Here is a 23,654-nt window from a genome sequence, read left to right as displayed (position 1 = left end):
AACCCTAATGTTTTTTGACATTTTAATGTTAGCCATTCTGACTGGGGTAAGGTGGTATCTTGTGGTTTTAATTACTGATGCTTAGTGATGCTGAGCATTTTTTATGTTTATTCATCATTTGTATATCTTCTTTTGAAAAATATCTATTCCTATTATTTGCCCACTTTTTGATGGGATTATCTGTGTTTTTTCTTTCTTGTTGATTTGAGTTCCTTGCAGATTCCCTTGTAGATTCTAGATATTAGTTATTTGTCAGATGCATCATTTGCAAACATTTTCTCCCATTCTGTGTGTTGTTGTTTATTCTGATGATTATTTATATTGCTGTATAGAAGTTTTTTAGTTTAATTAGGTCACATTTATATGTTTTTGGTTTTGTTGCATTTGTTTTTGTGGTCTTAGTTACAAATTATTTGCCTAGGCCAATGTCTAAAAGAGGTTTCCTAGGTCATCTTCTAGAATTTTTATGGCTTCAGATCTTAGATTAAAGTCTTTGATTCATATTGATTTTTTTGTGAAGGTGAATGATGGTAATCCATTTTCATTCTTCTACAAGTGTCTATCCATTTTTCCCAGCACTATTTATTAAATAGGCTGTCCTTTCCCTGATTTATGGTTTTTTTAATGCTTTGTCAAAGACCAGGAAGTTGTAAGTATTTGGCTTTATTTCTGGATTCTCTATTCTGTTCAATCAGTCTGTGTGTCTACTTTTATACAAGGACCATGCTGTTTTGATAACTATAGTTTTGTAGTGTAACTTAAAGTCAGGTGATGTGATGCCTCCAGATTTCTTCTTTTTGCTTAGAATTGCTTTGGCTATTTAGTCCCTTTTTTGGTTCCATATGAAATTTAGGGGTTTTTTTCTAATATATAATTGCATTTTGATAGGAATTACTTTGAATCTGTAGATATCTTTGGGCAGTATGGTCATTTTCCAGATACTGATTCTTCCTATCTCTGAGTATGAGATTCATTTGTTTGTGTCATCTGGTTTCTTTCAGCAGTGTTTCTTAGTTCTCTTTGTAGAGATCTATCACCTTGGTTAAGAATATTCCCAAGTATTTTTTTGTGTGTAGCTATCGTAAAGGGGATTGAGTTCTTGATTTGCATCTCAGGTTTGATGTTGTTGGTATACAATCATATCATTGGTAAACAGCAATAGTTTGACTTCCTCTTTTCCAATTTAGATGACCTTTATTTCTTTCTCTTGGCTGATTTCTCTAGCTAGGACTTCCAGTACTGTGTTGAATAGAAGTGGTGAAAGTGAGCATATTTGTCTTGTTCCAGTTCTCAGGGGGAATGCTTTGAACTTTTCCCCATTAAGTATGAAGTTAGCTGTGGGTTTGTCATATATGGTTTTTACTATTTTCAGTTATGTTTCTTCTATGCCTAGTTTCTTGAGGAGTTTATCATAAAGAGATATTAGATTTTATCAAATGCTTTTTCTGCATCTATTGAATGATTGTGTGTGTGTGTGTGTGTGTGTGTGTGTGTGTGTGTGTTTGAGACAGGGTCTCACTCTGAAGTGCAGTGGCATAATCATGGTTCACTGCAACTTTGGCTTCCCAGATTCAGTTGATCCTCTCAAGTTAGCCTCATAGCTGGGACCATAGGTATGCACCATCATGCCTAGCTAATTTTGCTTTTTTAGTTTTTGTTTTTTTGTACAGATGAGATCTCATCATGTTGTCCAGGCTGGTCTCAAAAATCCTGGCCTCAAATAATCCTCCTACCTCAGCCTCCCAAAGTGCTGGAATTATTGGTGTGAGCCACTACACTTGGCCTTGGTTTTTGCTTTTAATTCTGTTTATGTAAAGTATCACATTTATTGACTTGTGTATGTCAAATTATCCCTGTATCCCCAAGATAAAACTCACTTGATCATCAGGTATTATGTTTTTGATGTGCTGTTGGATTTGGCTAGCTAGTATATTTTTGAGGATTTTTATATCTATATGCATCAGGGATACTGGTTCATGGTCTCATCTTTTTGTTATGTCTGCTCCTGGTTTTGATATCAGGGTGACACTGGCCTCATAAAATGAGTTAGGAATGATTCTCTCTTTCTCAATATTTTGGAATAGTTTCAGTAGAATAGGTACCACTTCTACTTTGAACATCTGGTAGAATTCAGTTGTCAATCCATCTGACCCTGGGCTTTTTTGTTGTTGCTGGCAATTTTTTTATTACTGATTCAATCTAACTGATTATTATTGGTCTTTGCCTATTTCTTCCTGATTTAATCTAGGAGGGTTGTATGTTTCCAGGAATTAATTCATTTCCTCTAGATTTTCTTATTTGTGTGAATAGAAGTATTCATAGTAGTTTCAAATGATCTTTTGCATTTTTGTGGTGTTGATTGTAGTATCTTCATTTTTATCTCTAATTGAGCATATTTGAATCTTTTCTTTGCTAGTCTTGCTAATGGTCTATCAATTTTGTTTATATTTTCAAAAATCAACCTTTTGTTTTATTGATCTTTTATAATTGTTTGTATTTCAAAATAATTTACTTCTGCCTTAATCTTTGTTTTTTATTTTCTTCTGCTAGCTTTGGATTTGTTTTTTGTTTCTCTAGCTACTTGAAGTATAAAATTAGGTTGTCAATTTGTGATCTTTCAGGCTTTTTGATGTAGGCAGTTAGTGCTGCAAACTCTCTGCTTGGCACTGCTTTTGCTGTATCCTAGAGATTTTGATAACTTGTGTCACTATTACAATTTATTTCAAAGCATTTAAAAATTTCTATCATGATCTCATTGTTAACCCCCAGAATCACTTAGGATCAGATTGTTTAGTTTCCTTATGATTGTATAGTTTTGAGTGTTCCTTTTGGAATTGATTTCTAATTTTATTCCACTGTGGTTTGAATAGAAACTAACTTGGTATAATTTTGATTTGGTTTTAATGTATTGAACCTTGTTTTGTTGCCTATCATGTAGTCTACCTTGGAGAAGTTTCCATCATATGTTGATGAGAATGTATATTTTGCAGTTCTTGGGTAGAATGTTCTGTAAATATCTGTTAGGTCCATTTGTTCTAAAGTGTAGTTTAAGTCCATTTTTATTCTTTGGTTGACTTTCTATCAGGGTGATATTTCTAGTGCTCTCATGGAGTGTTGAAGTCCCCCTGCTACCCCCCATTATTGTGTTGCTGTCTATCTCATTTCTAAGGTCTAGTAGTAATTATTTTATGAATCTGGAAACTCTAGAGTTAGGTATGTATATATTTAGGATTTTAGTGTCTTTCTGTTGAAGTGATCCTTTTGTCATTATATAATGACCTTTTCTTGTTTTGTTTTTACTGTTGTTACTTTAAAGTCCATTTTATTTGATATAAGAATATCTACTCTTGCTTGCTTTTGGTTTCCATTTGTATGCAATATTTTTTTCCACCCTTTACCTTGAGTTTGGGTTTATATGAATTCTTACATAATATGTAAGTGTCTTTAAGATAGCAGATATTTGATTTGTGATTTTTAAGAATCTATTCTGTCAATCTGTATCTTGTAAGTGGTGCAATAGACTATTTATGTTCTGTATTAATATTGAGATGTGAGGTGCTCTTCCAGTCATCATGTTTGTTGGATTATTACCTTGTTACTTGTATATTTCATTGTGTTATTGTTTTACAAGCTCTTTATTGTTTTGGAGCTTTATGCTTTGAAGAGGTTTTATCTGGTGCCCCTATTGTTTCAAGTTTTATAACTTTTTTTTTTAGCATTTCTAATAGGGCTGATCTGGTAGTGACAAATTTCTTTAGCATTTGTTTGTTTGAAAACGACTTTATTTATCTTTTATTTATGAAACTTTGTTTTGCTGGATACAAAATTCTTGGCTAACACGTCTTCTCCTTAAGGAAGCTAAAGTAGGACCCCAATTTCTACTGGAGTGTAAGGTGTTTGCTGAGGCCAGTGGTGTTTTTATTGCTCACATGGCAACCTCCACATTACCTAATGCCATGGCCCCACTTGAACGAATATACTTCCATATACCCCTTGTCTCAGCCTCTCCTTTTTGTCTCTGAGGATAACCCTATTTATTCTTCCATTCCTTATAGGCCAATGTTTCTCAAACTTTAAGGTATATGTGACATGTGCCCCTGGGTTCTTCAGGTTCTGATCCAGTAGGACTAGAAGTGGGAGTGGTCCTGGGATTCTATAGTTCTACACTGCCTATTTATAGAATGGACTTCGAGAAACAAGTCTCAAGACCTCTTTCTTTCCCTTCCCAGAACCGATTTCATTCCAGCTCCTTGCTACCTATTTTATGCCTCTTTTATAGGTTACTCTGAGAAACTCCAATAAGATAATCAGAGGAGAAGCAGCAATAGAGTCAAAGGGAGAAAAATGTTTAGAAGGAAAAAAAAATCATGAGATTATATCCGTGAAGTTAGATCTATAAGAAACATACTAAAGTTTTGTACCTGTAGGATATATAATTGCTTTACCTCTCATCATTTTGCTCTGTTTCCCAGGCTTTAAAAACATGTATCTTCAGAGCTCAGCATTTGTTGAGACTTTCTCCAGCTCATCCCTTAAGGCTGTTGGCATACATATAGGAATCCTTGGATCTGGATCTTGTGTACTTTGGATACTTTTATTCTGTTTGGGTGCTTTCACATCTTGGGACTAAAAGGATGGGATTTATATTGCCTGTATTTCATAAAACAGTAAATAATCAATTTTTCCTATTCAAACAAGAAGGCACCCTTTCCCCTTGTTTGTTTTTGTCTTTGGTTGATATTTATTTATTAATAAAAGAGTACCACAAAAATATGGGAAATATATGAACATGTTTGTATATTATTTTGGCTAATTTTTAATCTGTTATGTTTCCAGCACTTCCACAAAGCATCATAAATAGCAATGTAAGATCTTTAGTTGTACAGACCCAAGAGAAGTTATGTTATAGGAAAGAACTTAGAGGAAAATGATGTGGTCCTTTCCAAGTCCACACCTGTTGCTACAGCTTTCAGAAACTATAGGTGAATGAGAACACACGCTGCAAACCTTAAGATGCCAGAGGAGATTGTGAACATCATTGCACTGTGAGCATAAAGCCTGGGCTTTGCAAAGGGACCTGCAGGTAGCAACTCCCTAAAGAGTAGATCAAGTTAATTACCGTGTTATTCATTTACTCTAGCAGGAAATAACTCTCTTATGCCTCAGGTACACAAACCTGATTGTTAATAACATCTTTTCCCCTCCTCATACTCTTTCACATTTGTTAATGTCAGGTGGCAGAGAGACTAGGGCATCTATCTCCTTATTGAAAAAATAAAAAACTGACAGTTTATTATTTCAGCTACTATGGGCCACTCTTTTCCAGGGGCAAGGGGAAAAAGAATAATCTGCTGCTAACTGTGTGGCTTCTCTCTCTAACTCCAATAAGTTTACTGTTTTCTTACATTCTCTCCCCATCTACCCATGTTGAAGACAAAACAGAAATTTATGATTGACTTGCTGGAACAAATGGTGCAGTTCTGGTTAATGCAGAAAATGAGTCATTAAATCTGGGCATGTGTGGAAATTAGCAGGGAAAGGGCCTGGGTGTCCACTTCATCCCCAGGAAGGAAACAGTAAAGATAGCTCACCCACTTACAATAGCTTTAGAACCACAGACCACAGTCCACCAGCATCCACCTCACTTTCTCCTTGTCTTTCCTTTCATCCTAGATAGACTTGCTGTTTTCTCTCAAAGACAATCTAAAGTGGTCAATATTTGGGAATCACCAAATCCTCTCCACCTCCACCTCTTCCTTCAAGTAGAAAACAGCTAGGACCAAGGTAAAAATCAGTTGAGAAAAAGATGGCAAAATGGTGGGGGGAAAAAAAAACTCCTTCAATTGTCCTCAATCACAGAATGGATGAAGAAATTCAGGCTTCAAGAAAAGTGTATGGTGGAGGAAAGGGACACTGTTAGATAAAGGCTGCTGTGATTTATTAAACATGTTTACCCTATACTCCAGACACACGAAGAACCAACAGAATAAAAAGAGAGAAACAGTGATGTACAGAAAGAAATAGAACATGCAGGGAGGATAGAGAGAGGAAAAGCTTTATTTGTGTCACGAGGTACCTATCTGTCTGTGATTTGGTATCTCGGAGACATCCTATTTAATTGCTTCTTATCCATCAGGAAGCAGACAAGCTTGAATAACATGTTTGAACTCAGACCTAGTCACAGAGGAACAGCAATACTATTTCGATATACTAGTTATCTTCTAGTTATGTAGGTTGTTTTTGTTTCTTGCTGCCCTAAAGATGGGACATGTCATGAGTCATAAGAACAAGAAACACAAGTCAAAGACTGAGTTTAGTCCTCAGAATTTCTTTTTGGTGCTTTCATAACATGTTAGCTAAGAATAATCAAGGGGTTTACGGGGTGTACATGGAGCTCTCTGGCATTCTTAGCATTTGAAAACCCTGCCCACCTGGGCCTTTGCTTCTGACCTGCTGTTATATTTAAGCTCTGTGACATGGGGTTGGCTTACTTAAAGCTGAAGCTACTCCGCCCGGGCTAAGGGTTTTTATCATCCCCTTATTGGAATGAAGACCTGTCATGACCTGTTTCAGTGGCAGCTGCCATTTGGGACAAGACTGATGTGGGCTCTGAATATTTTTTAGTCATGGGAAGGAATGCTGCCTTTGGGTTGAAATTGGAAGGAAGAAGTATTGTCTGAGAAGTTGATATTTTTCTCCTCTTTCACTGTCCTCATTCCAAAAATTATGATCCTTCTGATCAAGTCCTGTTCAATTCGTCAGAAGGATGAGTTTTTGATTAGTGGCTATGTACAAATCTCCCCAAATTTCTCCAATGAGCTCAAGGGGAGTCTTTCTTCTGATCTTCTACCAGTGGATTCCTGGGCTCCCAATATACCCTTATATCCACCCACGCTCCCAGCGAGTAGAGAGAAGCCCCTTGTGTCCTCACCACCTGCATCCAGACACATGAAGAACCAACACATGCAGAAGCTTTAGAGAGTGTTCTCAGGACCCTTGATTTGCGGGGAAACTAGCTGCTGTTCTGGTAACAAATAAATTCCTTGCTGCTGTTCATCCTGTCAGTCTGCAGCCAATTTTTTTTCTTAATGTTGTTCTTTACTTGTCTATATCATTCCAGAACAGGGGAGGTATAGCCTTTCCCTGTGTCCAAATTTAATGAAGTTTTGGCTCTATTTAGGCAATTTCTTAGACTTTGGGGATCATTAACTTCACAATGCTCCATCACAGTTGTTTTCTCTCTCTCAGGTTTTCAGAGGAAAGCCCATAGCTTTCCACAGAGGAATTCATGAGAAAACGTTCTCTCTTACCCCTCCATCGCTTTGGTCTGTCTAAGCTTCCGTCCCTCTGTGGACTGAAATTCAGCATGGTACAGTCACTATTGTCATTATTGCTAAGGATCAGCTTATGCAGGCAAAACAGACTCTATATCTCATTCCTAAGTGATCTCAGTGGTAACAGAGTTTAAAGAAGGATTTCTGTAGACTAGATCCTCACCCTTTTCTCCTGCTTGTCCTTCCCTACCTTGTGGGACTTTTTACTTTGGGTCTATGAAGTATGGATGTTGTGATTTTAGAATAGTTTCTTAAAACAAAGCTGTAACTGTTATCTCACTTACATGAGATAGCTTAGGAGAAAGTGTGCTAGCCTGAATCCACAGATGCAGTTCTAGACTCAGAACTATCCCTTCCTCTCTGGGTCTTAACTTTCCCCTTCTGTACAAGAAATGCAAGAGAGGGATTGCATTAAATAAGCATTTCCCAAAGTGTATTTCTCAAAACCAGAAGAATCTTTGGTGAGACCAGTCTGGAATATTCTGGGTTAAAGTTTGAAAGTTTGTTTTTGTGTTTATTTGTTTTGTTTTTTTGTTTACTGAAAACTCCTAGGGCTTTAAATATAATAAAGAACATTTGAAAGTGCAAGGTGGAATGTGTAACAGAGATTGCATCTCTCAAACTGTACATTGCCCAATTCCCTCCATCTTTTTAGTGCATATCATGTGGCAAGTATGCCACCAAAAACACTTCATGACAGCAAAAGGCTAAATTACTTCTAAACCTGCAAAATTATTTTTTGTAGAATTTTTCTTTCTGATTAAAAAACATAATGCTTAGCATTATTAGCAATGTCATAAAATGGTAAAGAGTAAAAAAATATGTATTAACATATTCAGTGGTGAAGCCAAACTTCTTTTTAAAATTTGCGTTTTGAAATAGTAATAAGAATGGATAGGGGTTATTAAGCAGCTATTTAATGTACAAGATACTGTGATAAGTGCTTTATATGGATTATCTAATTTAACTCTCACAAGAACCTTGTGATGTATCCATTATTTCTATTTCCTATTTACAGACAAGGAAACTGGTGTTTAAAAAAGTTTGAAAAATAGTACAAAGCCATCCAATTAACAAGAGACAGAGGTAAGCCCTCCACCCATTGCAGTTTAATTCTAAGTGTATTAAATAACCAACTCATTAAGTCTTCTGCTTTTCTGTACCCCAACTCAGCAAGCTGCCACAACAAACCAGAAATAAACTAGTTGCAATGCAAATTATCTTTCATCTAAATTTCTTGAGTTAGCATGAAATAATGTTGACTCATCAGTCTCTTGTGTATACTGGAAATAGATATATGTATAACAACTAAATGTTACCAAATGATTTATTATGATCAGTGCTAAATTACAATGCATATGAAATGGAGTCATTTATGGAAACACATAAAAATAGTTACCTATTTCTGTAATTATATTCACACAAGAATCTGAAATATAGTTTCTGTTCTCCCTTTTAAAATATATCCACAGAATCACTTTTGTAGTTTTCACCATACAATTTTACAATACTGATACTGCACCTGTATCATTTACCATACTGTAAGAACTAAACAGAATATGAACACAGTTAATAGCAAATTAATTTTTTTATATCCATCAATGAATCGAAAGAAAAGAGTAGTTTGTTTCCATTGGCAGTGAGAATAGATGGTAGTAATTCGCAGTGTAGATATTGCATACATAGATATGTATGTATATATTTATATGTTGCTCAGGGCTGTTCCATCTATAGGCAGTTAGTTGCCTTCTGAGTGAACCAATGATTGCCAAACTGATGTGCAATTCCATTGGGACAATTAGTAGTACTTTTTTTATCATGTTTTTCTCGCAAAAACAAATAGGTAAGAAAGAAATACAGCAGGCTAAGATCTACAGTGTTACATCCCAAGGTAAAAACAGTTACTGAGTTCTTAGAGTCACAGTAGTTTATGTATATTTGCTATTCACAGACTGCAGACTTTTGCTGAATAACCGAGCTGCTGAGAATTGACGACATGTAAACATGCATTCATGTGAGTCCATAATTAATGATGTTTATACTGTAATTAGCACATTCATTTTAACACCATTCAGTAAACAAATTCCTTTAAAGTTTGAGCTAAATCTGCTATCACAATTACACACAAAAATAACCTGTAAACAATTTGACGTTACATTTATGTACAAGCGAACTGCATTGGAAAGAAGAGGTAATTTCATTGCGTGTCATTTATTATTCATCAATGTGCAACAAACTGACCCAAGTCATCAAGTGCTTGAATGAGGTCAGGAAAAAGTAACATGAGCAAGGCCCCAGTAAGTCACCACTCAGAATTAGTACCAGCAAATTCAGATTCCTCTACTTATGGTGACATCACATTCACAGCATCAGAAACCGATGTCATGAGGAGCTTGATAATCCCTAGTCAGATGCCTTTGGAGATTTCCAGGTAACCTGATCAACACGGTCTTTAAAAGTATAAAGGGTGGTGCTGATATTATTTAAACAAATCAATTTAATTTGGACAAATTATTTTGTTGGTTAGGTCCGACCCCAGTGCTCTAGTTTTGAAAGATATGGGGAAGAGGAATTCAATTAAGTTCCTTCAGCCAACACAAAGATTCCTGATTTTACAGACTAAGCTGGCTAAGATGTAAGAAAAGTGACCCATTTAAAGCAGATTCTATTAACAGATTTCAGTGGAAATCTCTGAAGTGCCACTCCCCTAAGTTTGTGTTTCTGTGTATTTTAACTAGAATACCTTTCCAGTAATTTATGAATTCATTTCCTTAGAGAAAAAAAAGATAATTAATGAGAGATTTCAACACCCACCACCCCCTATGGTTTACAAAAATACATGAGTTTGTCCATCTCTAAACTAAGAAGAATGTTTTAAAACAAATTCTCCTGATTCAACATTCTCCTTTGGAATTTAAAATAAAATGACAGAGGAACATGAAGTTAGGGTGATGTAAAACCTCCCCTCTGCTCCAAAATTTTGGGAAAAAAAACAAACACTCCTTCAAATGTTCTCAAACATAATTAGAACATTTCATGACTTTAAAAAAATAGATTTTATTTCTTATGTTTCTTAAGACCATATTTGCAGAAGGCTGGTGAAAAAGAAATTCAATTACTGTGCTTGATTAGTTTACAAGTGCTTCTGTTGTGTGGGCACACCTGACAGATCTCAGGGAGGAGGAATCGGTGCTTGGACTATCCGTTGAAGGTATGGGCTTGTGTGCATACAAACTGATCCCAAGCAGGGAATCTCTGTTTGCATAGGTTGACTTTAAATATTTTTCACATTCCCCAATAATATGCAAAGTACATGGCTATGAATTAGTACATAACTTCCTTTATCCTTAAGATGCCCCAAATTTAGTCATTTGGTTGTTATGTCTGTAGAATGCCAAAATAGGTAAGTAAGCTTTTCTTGTATTTGACCTACATTGTTCTTTCTTTGAGCAACTATTTGGGTATCAGATAAACAGGCTTCAAGGGTTATTTGCAGGAGACTAAAAAGTGTTTTGTGATTATTACAATGTGCCCTTGACCTTTAGTATCTATTTACAATATGCACATTATAAATTATTTACTATAGCTTTAAATAATTAAGCAGATAATTAGCTCCACTGACAAATCATGTAGGGAAACAGAAACCCCCATAAGTGATAAAGTGAAATTAACCAAGGTATAGTAAATTAACCAATAGGTAAGTGAAGTACTACTAGGGCAGTAATCACTGAATCTGTGCTATCATACACCTACATTTTTCTTTTCCTTCTTAAACATCATCACTGCTCATTTGATAGTGTTTTCAGTTTTTTCAGTTTTTTTTTTTTTGTTTTTGGAATGGAAAAGTTTGAAAACATGTAGTTTGAAATTCCAACAAGTGGTTTGGATAAGAAAGCCAGTTTTTTTACAAGTTTGGTGTTTCCTTAAATGCACTTTTGTTTGGTTTATTATTCATAGATATTAAATCTAAATATTTTGTTAATATTCTCTGTACCATAAATAAATATATCCACTTTTAGTGAAGAGAATTTTGGAAATCAGAACTATATTAGACTATCTAGGAAACCAAATATAAATTGTAATAATAGTAATTTCTCCAAACTCAAAATTTCAAAGTTTAAACTATGAGCTTTGTTTATGGGTGTATACATATGTATAGCTATAGATATATATATATATACACATTTAGATAGATGTACACACATATATACATATATACACATAATTTTACACATAAACACATGCAACACACATAAATACACATGATCTTCTCTCTCTCACAGGCACACACACGCACACACATATTTCAGTGAAGTTTCTTTTCTAAAGCTGTCTCTCTTTTCCCAACTTATAACAGTAATGATTAGATGCTGAGGGCAGTTAATCACATTTGGATTTCTGACCTGTCTTGAATCTAAAAAATGAGAACGTTTAGCAAATGAAAAGATGAAAATAGCAGATACATAGATATACTCATGTATAAACATACATAAACATGTTCATACGCCTATTTTACTTCCCCCGAAGCTTGCCCTAGTGATCTGTATGCAGCACAAAAAGCAATTGGAGATGTCATTCTCCTGATATGGAAGCTAGCTGGTCATTGTGAGTTTCTTAGCATGTTAGTACTCACCAGATACCTGCTCTACAACATTACTGCCCTCTTGACAATTTTTGTGGCATAAAGTGCAGCTGTAGAAAATCTTCCATTTCTTTACCTTCTAGGCAGATGCATGTCCAATGGCATTTGCAATTAAAAAAAAAAAACTGATGACTTTTAGGAAGGATGTCAGGCTGGGATGCTACCTCATTTAGAATAGGACAGAGGAGAAACAGGCAAAGTTCAGAGAACAGAGATTACAGATTGTACAATGAGATGGTTAAGCCGGTAGCCTTTACAGTCCAATAAACTCAGAGGAAAATCTGGCTCTGCCACTTTTTAGCTATGAGCCTTTATGTGCTACTTTATCTTTCTGAGCCTCATTGGCCTTATCTGTAAAGAGAGGATAGTGGTAGGGCTTACTTCATTGGATTATGATGGGATTAAATGAGATAAGGTATGTAACGCACTTAGTAGAGTTTCTGGCACATAGTAATAAATCTGTAATATATATTATTTATAACTCAATATTTAAACCATAATTCTAGAATAATGATCAGAACTGCATACAAAAATAATGTTAGCCTGGGATTTGAGTGATCTTAATTCAAGTTCTTTATCTGAAATTTGATTGCCTAGACGTTATAATGCTCATGACAGTGACCTATATGTGGTATGTACCCAACAAATATTTGCTGGATATCTGCATTAAAAAAATAAATAAATAAATGACTGATTTAAACTTTCTGGGTTGTTAGTTTACCTTGTATAAAATTAGACTAGAATGACCCTATCTTTATCCCATCCCTGGGGTGTTGGTATGATAGATTCAAAGAAAAATGTCAAATCACTTCAGACCCAAATGTGCTTTGCGTTCTGATAAAATCAGTACATATAAACTAAGCAATAAGTCTCAGTAGCCGGGACTTATGTTTAGACTTTTCACATCTTTGGAAACAAGGACATGGGAGCCACCCCCGTGTGAGTCGAGGAAACATATTTTCCAATAAGATTTTATCATCCTCAGTGAGGGAATATTCAGCTCAAAGTAACAAAATGCATGATAAGCAGTTATAGACAATGACATCATTGGCCTGCTCTAAACACTTTCTCCCCTTTACTGGTTTCATTTCTGAGAGCACCTTGTGGTCCACCGTTGATCAGCTTGGGGAACATCTTTAACAGCATCACGTGAACTGACAAGGCTCCCAGAGTGCTTCACAACAAACATATTTAGCTGATAAAAGATTGACAACATTACTAAGGTATAACTTTTCTGGGGCAGAAAGACTGACGTAAAAGAAGACAGACATATAAACTGCAGGCCTTCCTCATCACTACCAGATCCCTGGAAAAAGTTTCCTCTTTCTCTAAATCTCAGCTTTCACGTCTCTATAAAGAGATAATTATGTCTAATTTCAAATAATTTCTATATACATTTAAACTGGTTCTGATTTTTATTGTTTTATTTTATCCTATTTCTTGACCTGGAAGACTTTCCATATATGGTATAGGAAAAAAAAAATGCCTTGGAAAAATTTAAACCCATGCTTAATGTAGAGTTTCTCGAGCTAAGCACTATTGACATTGTGGGCTGGATTGTTATGCAAGGGTTTCCAGTGCACTGGAGGATCTTTAGCAGCATCTCTGGCCTATACCCATTAAATGTCAGTAGCACCCCTCAAATCACGAAACAAAAAATATCTCCAGGCATTGCCAAAAGACCTCTGCGGTGCAAAGCCGCTCCTTGTCAAGAGCCACTGCCTTAAATGCAATTAACCCACATGAATCAAAGAGTTCCCTGAAATCGTTGCTCTCTGTCTCTCACCTGAAGGTATAGCTAAGCCACTGCACACTGGCTGCAATTTTAAAAAGCTACTGCTGATTAATGTCTTTTTGATGTCTATTTTAGCTTTCAAAAATACATTCTATTTTTTTTTCATTCTTTTCTGAATAAGATACCACTCTTTACTATATTCATGGATATGAGTTTGATTTTTGAATTTCACTTGAGGAGACCAGCTTTATTTAACATTCTCAAGGTCTGACATCCATAGTAATGATAAACTTTTGTGCTGAACTAAAAAGCTGTTGAACTATGTGACCAAAGCCTTTTTCCATGCACTCAGATAGCACTCCCATGCACATTTGCCACTGAACTGACATAAACCTAGAAATTGCACATGGTCGTGTGCACACTTACACATGCACACTGATGTAATTTGAAAGCAACTCTTCACTATTTATTATGCATCCATTCTGCTTCCATTTGTGATGGATGGAGACCACGTCAGCATGGACAGAATATAAAGTTATGTTGATTTTCATTGTGCTAATGGAGGTAAATTAGCTAAAGGTCAATTCTAAAAATAAACTGATAAGATGGAGGAGGTTGCTGGAGACAAGAGTTTTAACAAACCCTCTGGTTGACCTACAAGTGCTTTTACAAAGCTGATTAACAGGAATATTACCCCCGTCCTCCTCCAGGACAAGCCCTTGATAGTTGCCAGCCCAGGCACATTTTCTTTATCCTTTTAAAAGTAAAGTTCCTAAATAATGCAAAGATGACAGTCTAGAAACTTAACATTCTTTACCCAATTGACAACAAAAAGCAAGAGAAACATTTTTGAACATTAGGAAGCCAGGGGCAGAAAGGGGATCCCACTTCGGAAGTACAGGAGAGAGGGCAAGAAACTGAATCAAATTTAGACGCTTTTGTTTTAATCTTGGTCAATTTGTCATAATTAGTTGCTCATGTTCATCAGTTTCATTAAACATCCCTCACTTTCCTTCGGCAATAATCTTTACTTAAATATTCACTCATGATCATGACAAGTGTGATTTCTATTTTTCTATTTCTTATAATCGGGGGATTTGGTATGTATCCAGTTATTCTGTTAAATGGATAGGACCAATTGGATCACTGAAACACTTTGAATTCACTCGTTCGTTCATTCTTTTTCTTTCTTTTCTTTTTTCATTTATTCTCATACATGAGTTTGACTTCAAGTTTTTAGTTGATGTCAGGGTTCAGGATCTTCAAATATCTGAGAGCTTCATAGCCCTGACTGAGTCAAATTGGACACATTTAGCAGTTCAGTGGCTCAGGATTTGATTGGTAAAATATAGCTGAATTCACTAATCGTTCCACATTCATTTTGGTTATATTTTATGTGTAGTTAAAAGAATCACCTTTGGGGCCATATACATCATTAAATTATGAATCGCTTTCAATTTTCTACAACTCATACTAGGTAAGGACCTAGAAATAAACAACTCTCCTTAGGAAAGATCATTATTTTTATGTCTTGTTGGGTATAATTCGAATACATCTCACTCAGAGATATGCTCCCATCCACCCAGGGCTAAGACTATAATGATCCAGGGTTTTATTTTTTGGGGGGAAAAATATCATATACACATACACATACACATACACATACACTCACAATATGGCGAGGGGGTTATGGTTGACAGACAGCAGATGAAATGGCAAAGAATTAATGAAAATCTATTCTGCCCTAGTCTTAGGATGTTTTTCTTTTGGTGTTTTCTCTTAAGATAATGAATAATGCATGCTTTGACTTATTTGTAGTGGGAAGAAAGTAAGAGAAAATGAGGAAGTGCTTCTAAGAAGTAAAGGAACTGTTGACCTCTCCATACTCCCTAAACAGCAGAGTTTTTCAAAGAAAGGTCTATAGACAATCTTCATCAAAATTATTAAGGAGACTAGGTCAAAATGCAAATTTCTTGGCCCTGCTTCAAGTTTCTGAATGAGACTCTTTGAAGTTAGATTGAAAGAATCTGCATTTTTACAAGTGCTACACATGATTTTTGTGCATCCCGAGTATTAAGAAACACTGCTAAAAAGTTTGCAGTGGAGATCACTGGAAAAGAATCTCCATTTCAATGTACACAGCAAGATCAGAATAACAGACATTTCAAACAAATAAGCTCTGTGTTTGCATCACAAGGCTGTGATTATTAAAGTTTAAGACTATTCTTTCAACAGGGGTGGAGAGCAATAACCATTTCGTCTGAAACCAGAATGATGAAGGCAATATAAATCAAACCTATTCTAGCAGGTTTCATTTGGTCTAATTTCTCTGCAGATATTAATCATTATACAGTTCTATACACATGACACCTAACTCCATTGTAACTCAGGATACAGAATGCTCACTCCGGTTCTTTCTCTAGTGTGTTATTTTGACAATATAAAAGAAAATAAATAAATTGAAACTGTGGGGCATCAAGATTGGAAGATGCCAACAATACCAAAACATTAAAGAGAGAAATGACCCATGCTAAACCTATAACCCAGCATGCAAATGGGCAAAAGCATTCATCTGCCACAGAGTCACCAAAAGGAAAAATAAACTATCTTCGTTTTTCTTTTAAAAATTGTTGCTCAAACCTGTAATCCCAGCACTTCGGGAGGCTGAGGCGGGTGGATCACGAGGTCAAGAGATAAGGGCCATCCTGGTCAACATGGTGAAACCCCGTCTCTACTGAAAATACAAAAAATTAGCTGGGCATGATGGCGTGTGCCTGTAATCCCAGCTATTCAGGAGGCTGAGGCAGGAGAATTGCCTGAACCCAGGAGATGGAGGTGGCAGTGAGCCAAGATCGCGCCATTGCACTCCAGCCTGGGTAACAAGAACGAAACTCCGTCTCAAAAAAATAAAAATTGTTATGTCAAGTGGAGGTGACAAAGAATTCTCCCCAAAAGTTTACAGAAAGAGTCTTATTAATTCCAGTAAAGATCATCTAGAACACCAAGGCTAGTCAAATTCCATGGCATGGTATATAGTGGCAGAAAATACCAGCACTCAAATTCACAGATCCACACTATAGTAGATACAACGTTGGAAGGTGAAAATTGTAGCAAAGAAAATGTGTAAGAATCAAAATTTGGTTCCCAATGTGGGAGCTTGTGTCAACCAATTTTGCAAAACACCATACATGCCTTCCATTTGTCTCATTGGAGCATGTTTTCCTTGGCACCAACAAAGGATACTGAGAGAAGAATCTAAAGCCCAGGGAAGCAAAAGTGATCCAGAAGCAGTAAAAGGCAGTAATGGGACCTAGAACAAGCAACACAGCTGTGCCAGTGGATAAAGCTTCCTCTGAATCAAACAAGGCTAACTGAAAAGTGAAAAATTCCATGTCAGCAGCCTTTAATAAATGTGTTCCCCCAAAATGAATTGGTTGGAGTAGATACAGCTATGAAGGAATAAAGAGCAAAGGGAACACTTATTATTTGTGCATTGTTCCCCCTTTTATTTTAATTTGCCATGCATGCATTTTCAGTAAGATAACTGTGCCTATAAATACAAAGGATAACATCAGTGCATTATTTTTTTGACAGCATCTCAGTGCAATTTTTCCCAGCAGGGGAAAGAAAAACACACTACCATATGATTGAGAAGTTTTATATTCCTGTCTTCCCCTTTTCCTGCTGAATGCAGATCACTTCCTTTTCAATAGTGGGTAGAAGCACTTTGTAAATATGTTTCTGACTTCAGAAGACCCACATGCCTTCAGGAAATGATCTCACCAAGCTCACTTGATTTTAGCATCATGGGATTTTCCAGAAAGCAATCTAAGTTGGGGCTCTACACATGTGATTCCCCATTCATTTTATCCATTTGATACTACTGACTTCTTCATATTAGCAATCTGTGGCCCTTGTCATGACCAACGTTCAAAAAGCAAACCATATATATTGTTTTATTCAGAATAAAATTAAAAGTTCGAAAAACTACTTTAACTTCAGCGAAACATGCCTGAGTCACAGTGACTACCAGGGTTACTAGAGCATGTAATCTTATAACTCACTTACCCAGAACTCATTTCCAATGTTGCAGGCTACCTGGACCTCACTTGATAATTCCACTCAAGCTAAACTGAAGTTTTCCTCCTCAGCGCCTTTTACTGGCCAGGTCTATGCTCATTTCTATACAAACACCCACATAAATAAACCTCATGCTGTTGTGTTACTTGAATTTTTTACCAAGGGAATGGGTACCAGCCTAGAGTTGGTCCAAAATGAAAACGATGCTGTTGTGGTAGTTTGAAACAGGTTTTCTATCCTAGCTTTGTTCACTGGGTGTATAAGGAATGCCAGAGCAGTGAAAACTCCTGACAGGTCAGGAGTCGGAGGAACACTGCCATGAACACTTCTTTCGCAGTGTTTAATTTCCTGTTTAAAGAATGTAGTAGAAATATTGGGTTGACTATCATTTTAATTCTCTAATTCTTATGAGGGTATCTCTCTGTCTTGAGGCCATCACAGTCAGGTGTAAAATTTAAGGAAGTTGGAACTGTGGTTATTTTAGTTAGACCCCAAAGTTTTTGACAGCACTTCCAGTGACAACACAATAATCATTTGACTAACGTGAGTCTCAGGATATTTTCCCCAAATTCAACTTCTTCACTCATTAAGTTCTGTGATTCTTTGCAAGATCTTCTGTCATTGGGATGATGGTGTTTTCATGTGCTGTCAAGAAACATGGAAAGGAATGAAGACATACTGGTAGGCTTTACAAACAAAGCTATGTCATAGTTAAGATCAAATATCTGCTAATATAGTAATACAGAAAAGAACATCACCTAAATCCATAAATTATAATTCTCTTAACAACTTAACTCTCAAGGTAAACTTTCTTTTACACTTACGTTAAACTTTAAACTCTATTCAAGCTATCAGGACAAGAAAACATTGGCTGAGTCTGTCATCCAAGTGTGAAGGTGAGAATTACAAAAATTCTGAGATATTTATATACTAATCATCACTAAGAACAGAAATCAAGACAGAACCTCTTACATAGTAAATGTGCATCATGAAAGATTTCAGAAGGAAGAAGTTAGTCATTGTTTTCTCCTGTAGACGTGATCCAATTGCCTTTATTACCTGCGATACACATACACACATGCACACACACGCAACGAAACAAATGAGGAGTGCTTGGCACACAATTAGTCATTGACAAATTATTTTTTCAGTTACTACTAAAATGCGTGAGGAATTCTGAAAATAAAAACTGGTCTTTTAACCTTCATGTAGCACAAGTCTATGAAAGAGCTATTGGTACCTTATAAATACAGAGTTACATGGATGGATGGCTATTAACAGTTTCTTTTTGGCTGTGTCTATACAGGTCAAGATGTAATTGAAAAGGATGGTTTCATTTAGAAATCTGAAACCTTAATTTTGGAGCTCCAGTTACCTCGTTGGGTTGTTACAGGTACCATAAAAATGACACAGCTAAATCCTAGCATGGGTACAGCTAATCCTCGAATCCCAAAAGCAAACAAAACTGGCTACAAGCAAATAACAATGTAGCTTCGCAGTTTAAAATTTTTATAAGAAATTATTAGGAGGTGTGTGGAATACAACTTAAAACAAAGAAAAGGCCAAACCTTATTCAAGTACTGTGTGATGTTCTTAGTTCCACAATGACACAGGAACTACAGAACTTAATGTGGATTATGTGGAAAGGCCACACCATTAAACTGTGGGCAGTGAGAACTCTGAAAACTTTGAGAGAAGGACAAATTCAGTTCAGGGTAGAGAAGGCTGAGTGTGGGGTCACTTAGCAGTAATTTTCTGAATATGAATGTTTGATTTTTTAATACAAAGAATGTTTGACCAGCTCTCCTCATCCTCTCTTAATGCAGAGAAAGGGCAAAGCAGTAAAATGGAGCCTGAGGGTGTTAATTTCGAAATAAGGAAGACAATTTGTTGATGTTGAAGGTTATTCGATGTTAGAAAGTGTTGCCAAGACAGGCTGGGAAATCTTCCCACACGAGTTTTAAGAAAGAGTCAGAGTCTCATCCATCTGAAATGTTCTAAGAGAGGGCTGCTGAGAGCAGGAGCACAGTCCTTGGGATGTGTCAGCCCTGGCATCGTGTGCATCGTGTGTATATACATCCTTAATTGTGCTTGTGTTGCACAAATACTCATGCATACGGAGTCAACATAAACTGGCACATATAGATTTGAGTGAAAAGTCATATAAATCTGCCATTCCCCCCTTACCGCATAAACAAAAGGAAAAAGCAAAATTAAAAAATTCCAAACGTATGCCATTGGGCCAGATCTTTTTCTACCATACCCTCATTCAAAGAAGGGAGGTAGAAGATGAGAGGAAAAAAAACCCAGTTGGGGATAAATGACTCCCAAGGCCTCTCAGCTACTTTCATGTAGCTGGCTCTCATTACATATAAGATACTTAGCACATGGGACCGAGTAAACAAACAAATAACTAAAAAAGATTTTCTGGTACTTCCACATCTAGAAAGAAATCTACCCTGTGGATTTACATGTTAAGGTGAACTAGGTAAAGTAGGCAGTAGTATATCAATGGACTATTGTGTTCTAAGAAATGTGCATCATTGGTTGTATTTTTTCCTTTAAAATATTAATTCCGTTTAGGAGGTTAGTTTCAAAATGATGACTTTTTTTCCCCCACCCCCACCCCTCCCTTATAGATGATACTTCCGTAAAAGTTCAGATTGCCAAGGATGTTTTCTCTCGGGAAACCGATCTGGAATTTTGATTTTCAGGAAATCCTGGATACATTTCTCCAGCTCCTCCTCGATTGAGAGCTTTTCTTTAACAGCTTTTTTTTTGCTGCTCATGTTCGATTCCCTGGAGCCTGAAGTCAGAGTCCGGAGTAAGTCGCTTTTCCGTCGCATCTCTGACTGTTGGATCAGCTGGACAGGGCCCTTCTTGATGGGACGGTCCAGAGTCTGGATGTTGGTCTGGCGTGTAACAGGACCACAGATGACTGTCTCCTGGGGAGAGCTGGCCTCAGACTGGCTGTCGCAGCTAGATGTGGAGAGGTCATTGCAAGACGTTCCACTCTCCCCTTCTTTGTCACCTTTGCCATTCTTGCAGCAGCAATCGCAGTGTGAGGGTGACCATCTGGAAGGCTCACCTGCAAAGAAAGCACAGGACCCAAGGGGTTAATGCCAGCCAGGTCAGTCGGGGTAGCAGCATAGCACTTGGACATACACACAGACACACATAAGAGAAGCATCACAGAACCATGCTTTTAGAAAAAGTTGGGTGGCTGCAACATGAGCACCCCAAAGCTAAGTCCATGAGGGGAGGAAATTAATGATGGCATACTACATAAGAGGAAATACAGTATAATGCTTAAGTCCATGAGCCCAGGAGTCAGAAATACACAGCTAACATCATTTATTAAGCTTAATCACCTTGGCACATCCCTTAGATTTTCAGACTCAGTTTCTGAATCCATAGTATAAGAGTAATAATTTTCCTAGTATCTGGAGTGGAGTTAGATAAGTCAAGTGAAATTCTTAATGCAGTATCTGACTCATAGTACTCACTCAATAAATGCTGGCCAATTTTCCATAGCTGATGGAAAGCTCCAAAACTCCAAGTGACAGCAGTCAGGTACAACAGGAGAAGGCTATCAAAGCAGAATGACTGTGACCAGGGAAGGGGGACTGACTCTGTGCCTGTCCCTTTCAGGGTATCCCTCATCTCCTTGGTCCTTAACAATAACCCTGTCAACACAGTAGTTCCAATTTCAGTCTCCATACAAGGAAACTAAGACCCCAAGAGTTTAAGAAACTTGCCAGAGTTTGTACAATTTGTAAGTGGCAGAGCTGAGATTTGAATACAGATCTTCCAAAGGCCATAACCATGGCAATTAACCATTTTATTTAGTATCCTTGTTAGTAAAATATTTGCTTCTACTTCAAAGCAATTTTAAAGTTATAACATCTCTGAATTTCTTGGTAACCTCTCCACAGAAGTATTTGCTTTTTTCTCTTCGCTGAATTATAGTTCTACTTTGTAAGTACCTCTATTATTACACATATTATATTCTGTTATACATCATATTAGCTCCTAGGATGTGAGCTCCTTAACATGAGCATAGTGAGGTATCCATTGTTGTAATCCCACCAAATACGCCAAGGAACAATGTAGAAATTCAATAAAAGATCATCTTATAACTTTTAAGTACCTGGATCTAGCCACACCTAAGCTAGTCTTGCCAGTGAGCTTTTCATTTATATGATAAACTATATTGTGTGTTATTTTTTAAGCCAACGTGAGTCCCTCTTCTCCCGTCCCTCTGAGTCTTGATTCATAACACTGCATTTAGCAATGTGAAGACAGAGCAATGTTGCAGATGCACAGTGGCTCCATCAACCAGAAAAAAAATCCACAATCATGGCACAAAGCAACTGCCTAAAAATGAATAGCTGCCCCTTGCCTCCACCCTCTGAATAGCTACAGTCTTCCTGGAGTCATTAACTTAGTACTATTTACTGATCATGTATTACATGCTGGGCACTTGTATAATTCTTTGTTCTTAATCCATAAAAATAAAGGGAACAAATTCCTTTATGTTATTGAGGACAAGGATAATGTAGTACCTATACAAATTTTTAAGGAAACCCCATTTTGACTTACACTATATCTTATTCTCATGAATAATAAGTCACATTATACAGGATCCTACTTTATTGCTGTTTCTAATATAGTCAAAGTAGAGAAAACTTACAATGAAAACTATTAGAAAATTACATTCTATCTTCTTGTATAATGCTTCTCCTTTACATAGTAAATGATTTAACATATATACCAACTAATCTCCATACATTTTTTTTTGGGAAAATAAACCAAAACTTCCTGTAAATTACAACTCCAGAAGTGCCCCTAAATTATACCCACTCTTTCAAGCCACTTTCTAAAATTTTCCCCGGAGTAATCATTGTATTTATAAAGCCATTAAATTAAATGCAACAATCCAATTAGCCAAAAGAAATCACAATAGCAGTATTGTTCTAGTTATCTCAGGCTATTACACATCTTCCATGCAATATAAAAACAGTGCAACATATACCAGCTGGTGACTGAAAATATCAGTACTAGAAAATGGTTTCTGTCTGCCAGCACAGATTTCGAGGGGATCATTTTTTTACCTTCACTAGGCAGAATCTGCTTCTGTTTCCCCAAACTCCACAACCCTTGTACCAAAATGACTTAACTGGAAATGGTTCCAATGAATTGAGCTGAAGAAAAGTAATCACATCAAACCAGAGACAATCTGGTTTTAAACCTTTTTGAAAAAGTTCAGAAATTAAATTTAGCTTTTACGAAAAGAAAGAAGAGGAAGCAGGGAAATACAAAAAGGAGGAAGAGAAGAAATATATGCTGGGATACACCTATTACCTTAAAGCAAGATTTCAAAATATTTTGGCCATAAACCCTGCTGAACATGTAGAGAAGCAATTCCTATGTCTTTTTGTCCAAGAGGTAGTCACCTTCCCCATGGTAAAGTCATTTCATTCATTGGACCCAGAAGAAAACCTGAGTCTTCTCCAAATTTTTTTTTTTTTTTTTTTTTTTTAAGACAGAGTCTCACTCTGCTGCCAGGCTGGAGTGCAGTGGCACAATCTCTCACTGCAATCTCTGCCTCCTAGGTTCAAGCAATTCTCCTGCCTCAGCCTCCTGAGTAGCGAGGACTACAGTCACCTGCCACTATGCCCAGCTAATTTTTTTGGTATCTTAAGTAGAGATGGAGTTTCAACATGGTCAAGCTAGTTTTGAACTCCTGACCTCAAGTGACCTGCCCACCTCAGCCTCCCAAAGTGCTGGGAGTACAGGTGTGAGCCACTGCACCCAGTCTTCCAAAAGTTATTTTAACAACACAAAGGATTTCTGTATATTC

General features: G+C 36.6%; 1 protein-coding gene across 3 annotated transcripts in view; it reads right to left on the bottom strand.

The window, feature by feature from the left end:
- Positions 1 to 8,647: 8,647 nt before the first annotated feature.
- KCTD16 (potassium channel tetramerization domain containing 16) overlaps positions 8,648 to 23,654 on the bottom strand; it is a 275,415-nt gene continuing 260,408 nt past the window's right edge. For all 3 annotated transcript variants that reach the window (XM_002744379.7, XM_008986989.5, XM_054250251.2), the window contains exon 3: positions 8,648 to 20,879. In XM_002744379.7, the coding sequence (XP_002744425.2) occupies positions 20,425 to 20,879 (455 nt within the window). In that variant the 3' untranslated portion in view covers positions 8,648 to 20,424. The remainder of the gene's footprint in view (positions 20,880 to 23,654) is intronic.

The sequence above is a fragment of the Callithrix jacchus genome, chromosome 2 (genome assembly GCF_049354715.1).
Source record: "Callithrix jacchus isolate 240 chromosome 2, calJac240_pri, whole genome shotgun sequence".
Lineage (NCBI taxonomy): Eukaryota > Metazoa > Chordata > Mammalia > Primates > Cebidae > Callithrix > Callithrix jacchus.
Note: the sequence above shows the minus strand (reverse complement) of the source record. Positions and strands in the feature narration are given on the sequence as shown.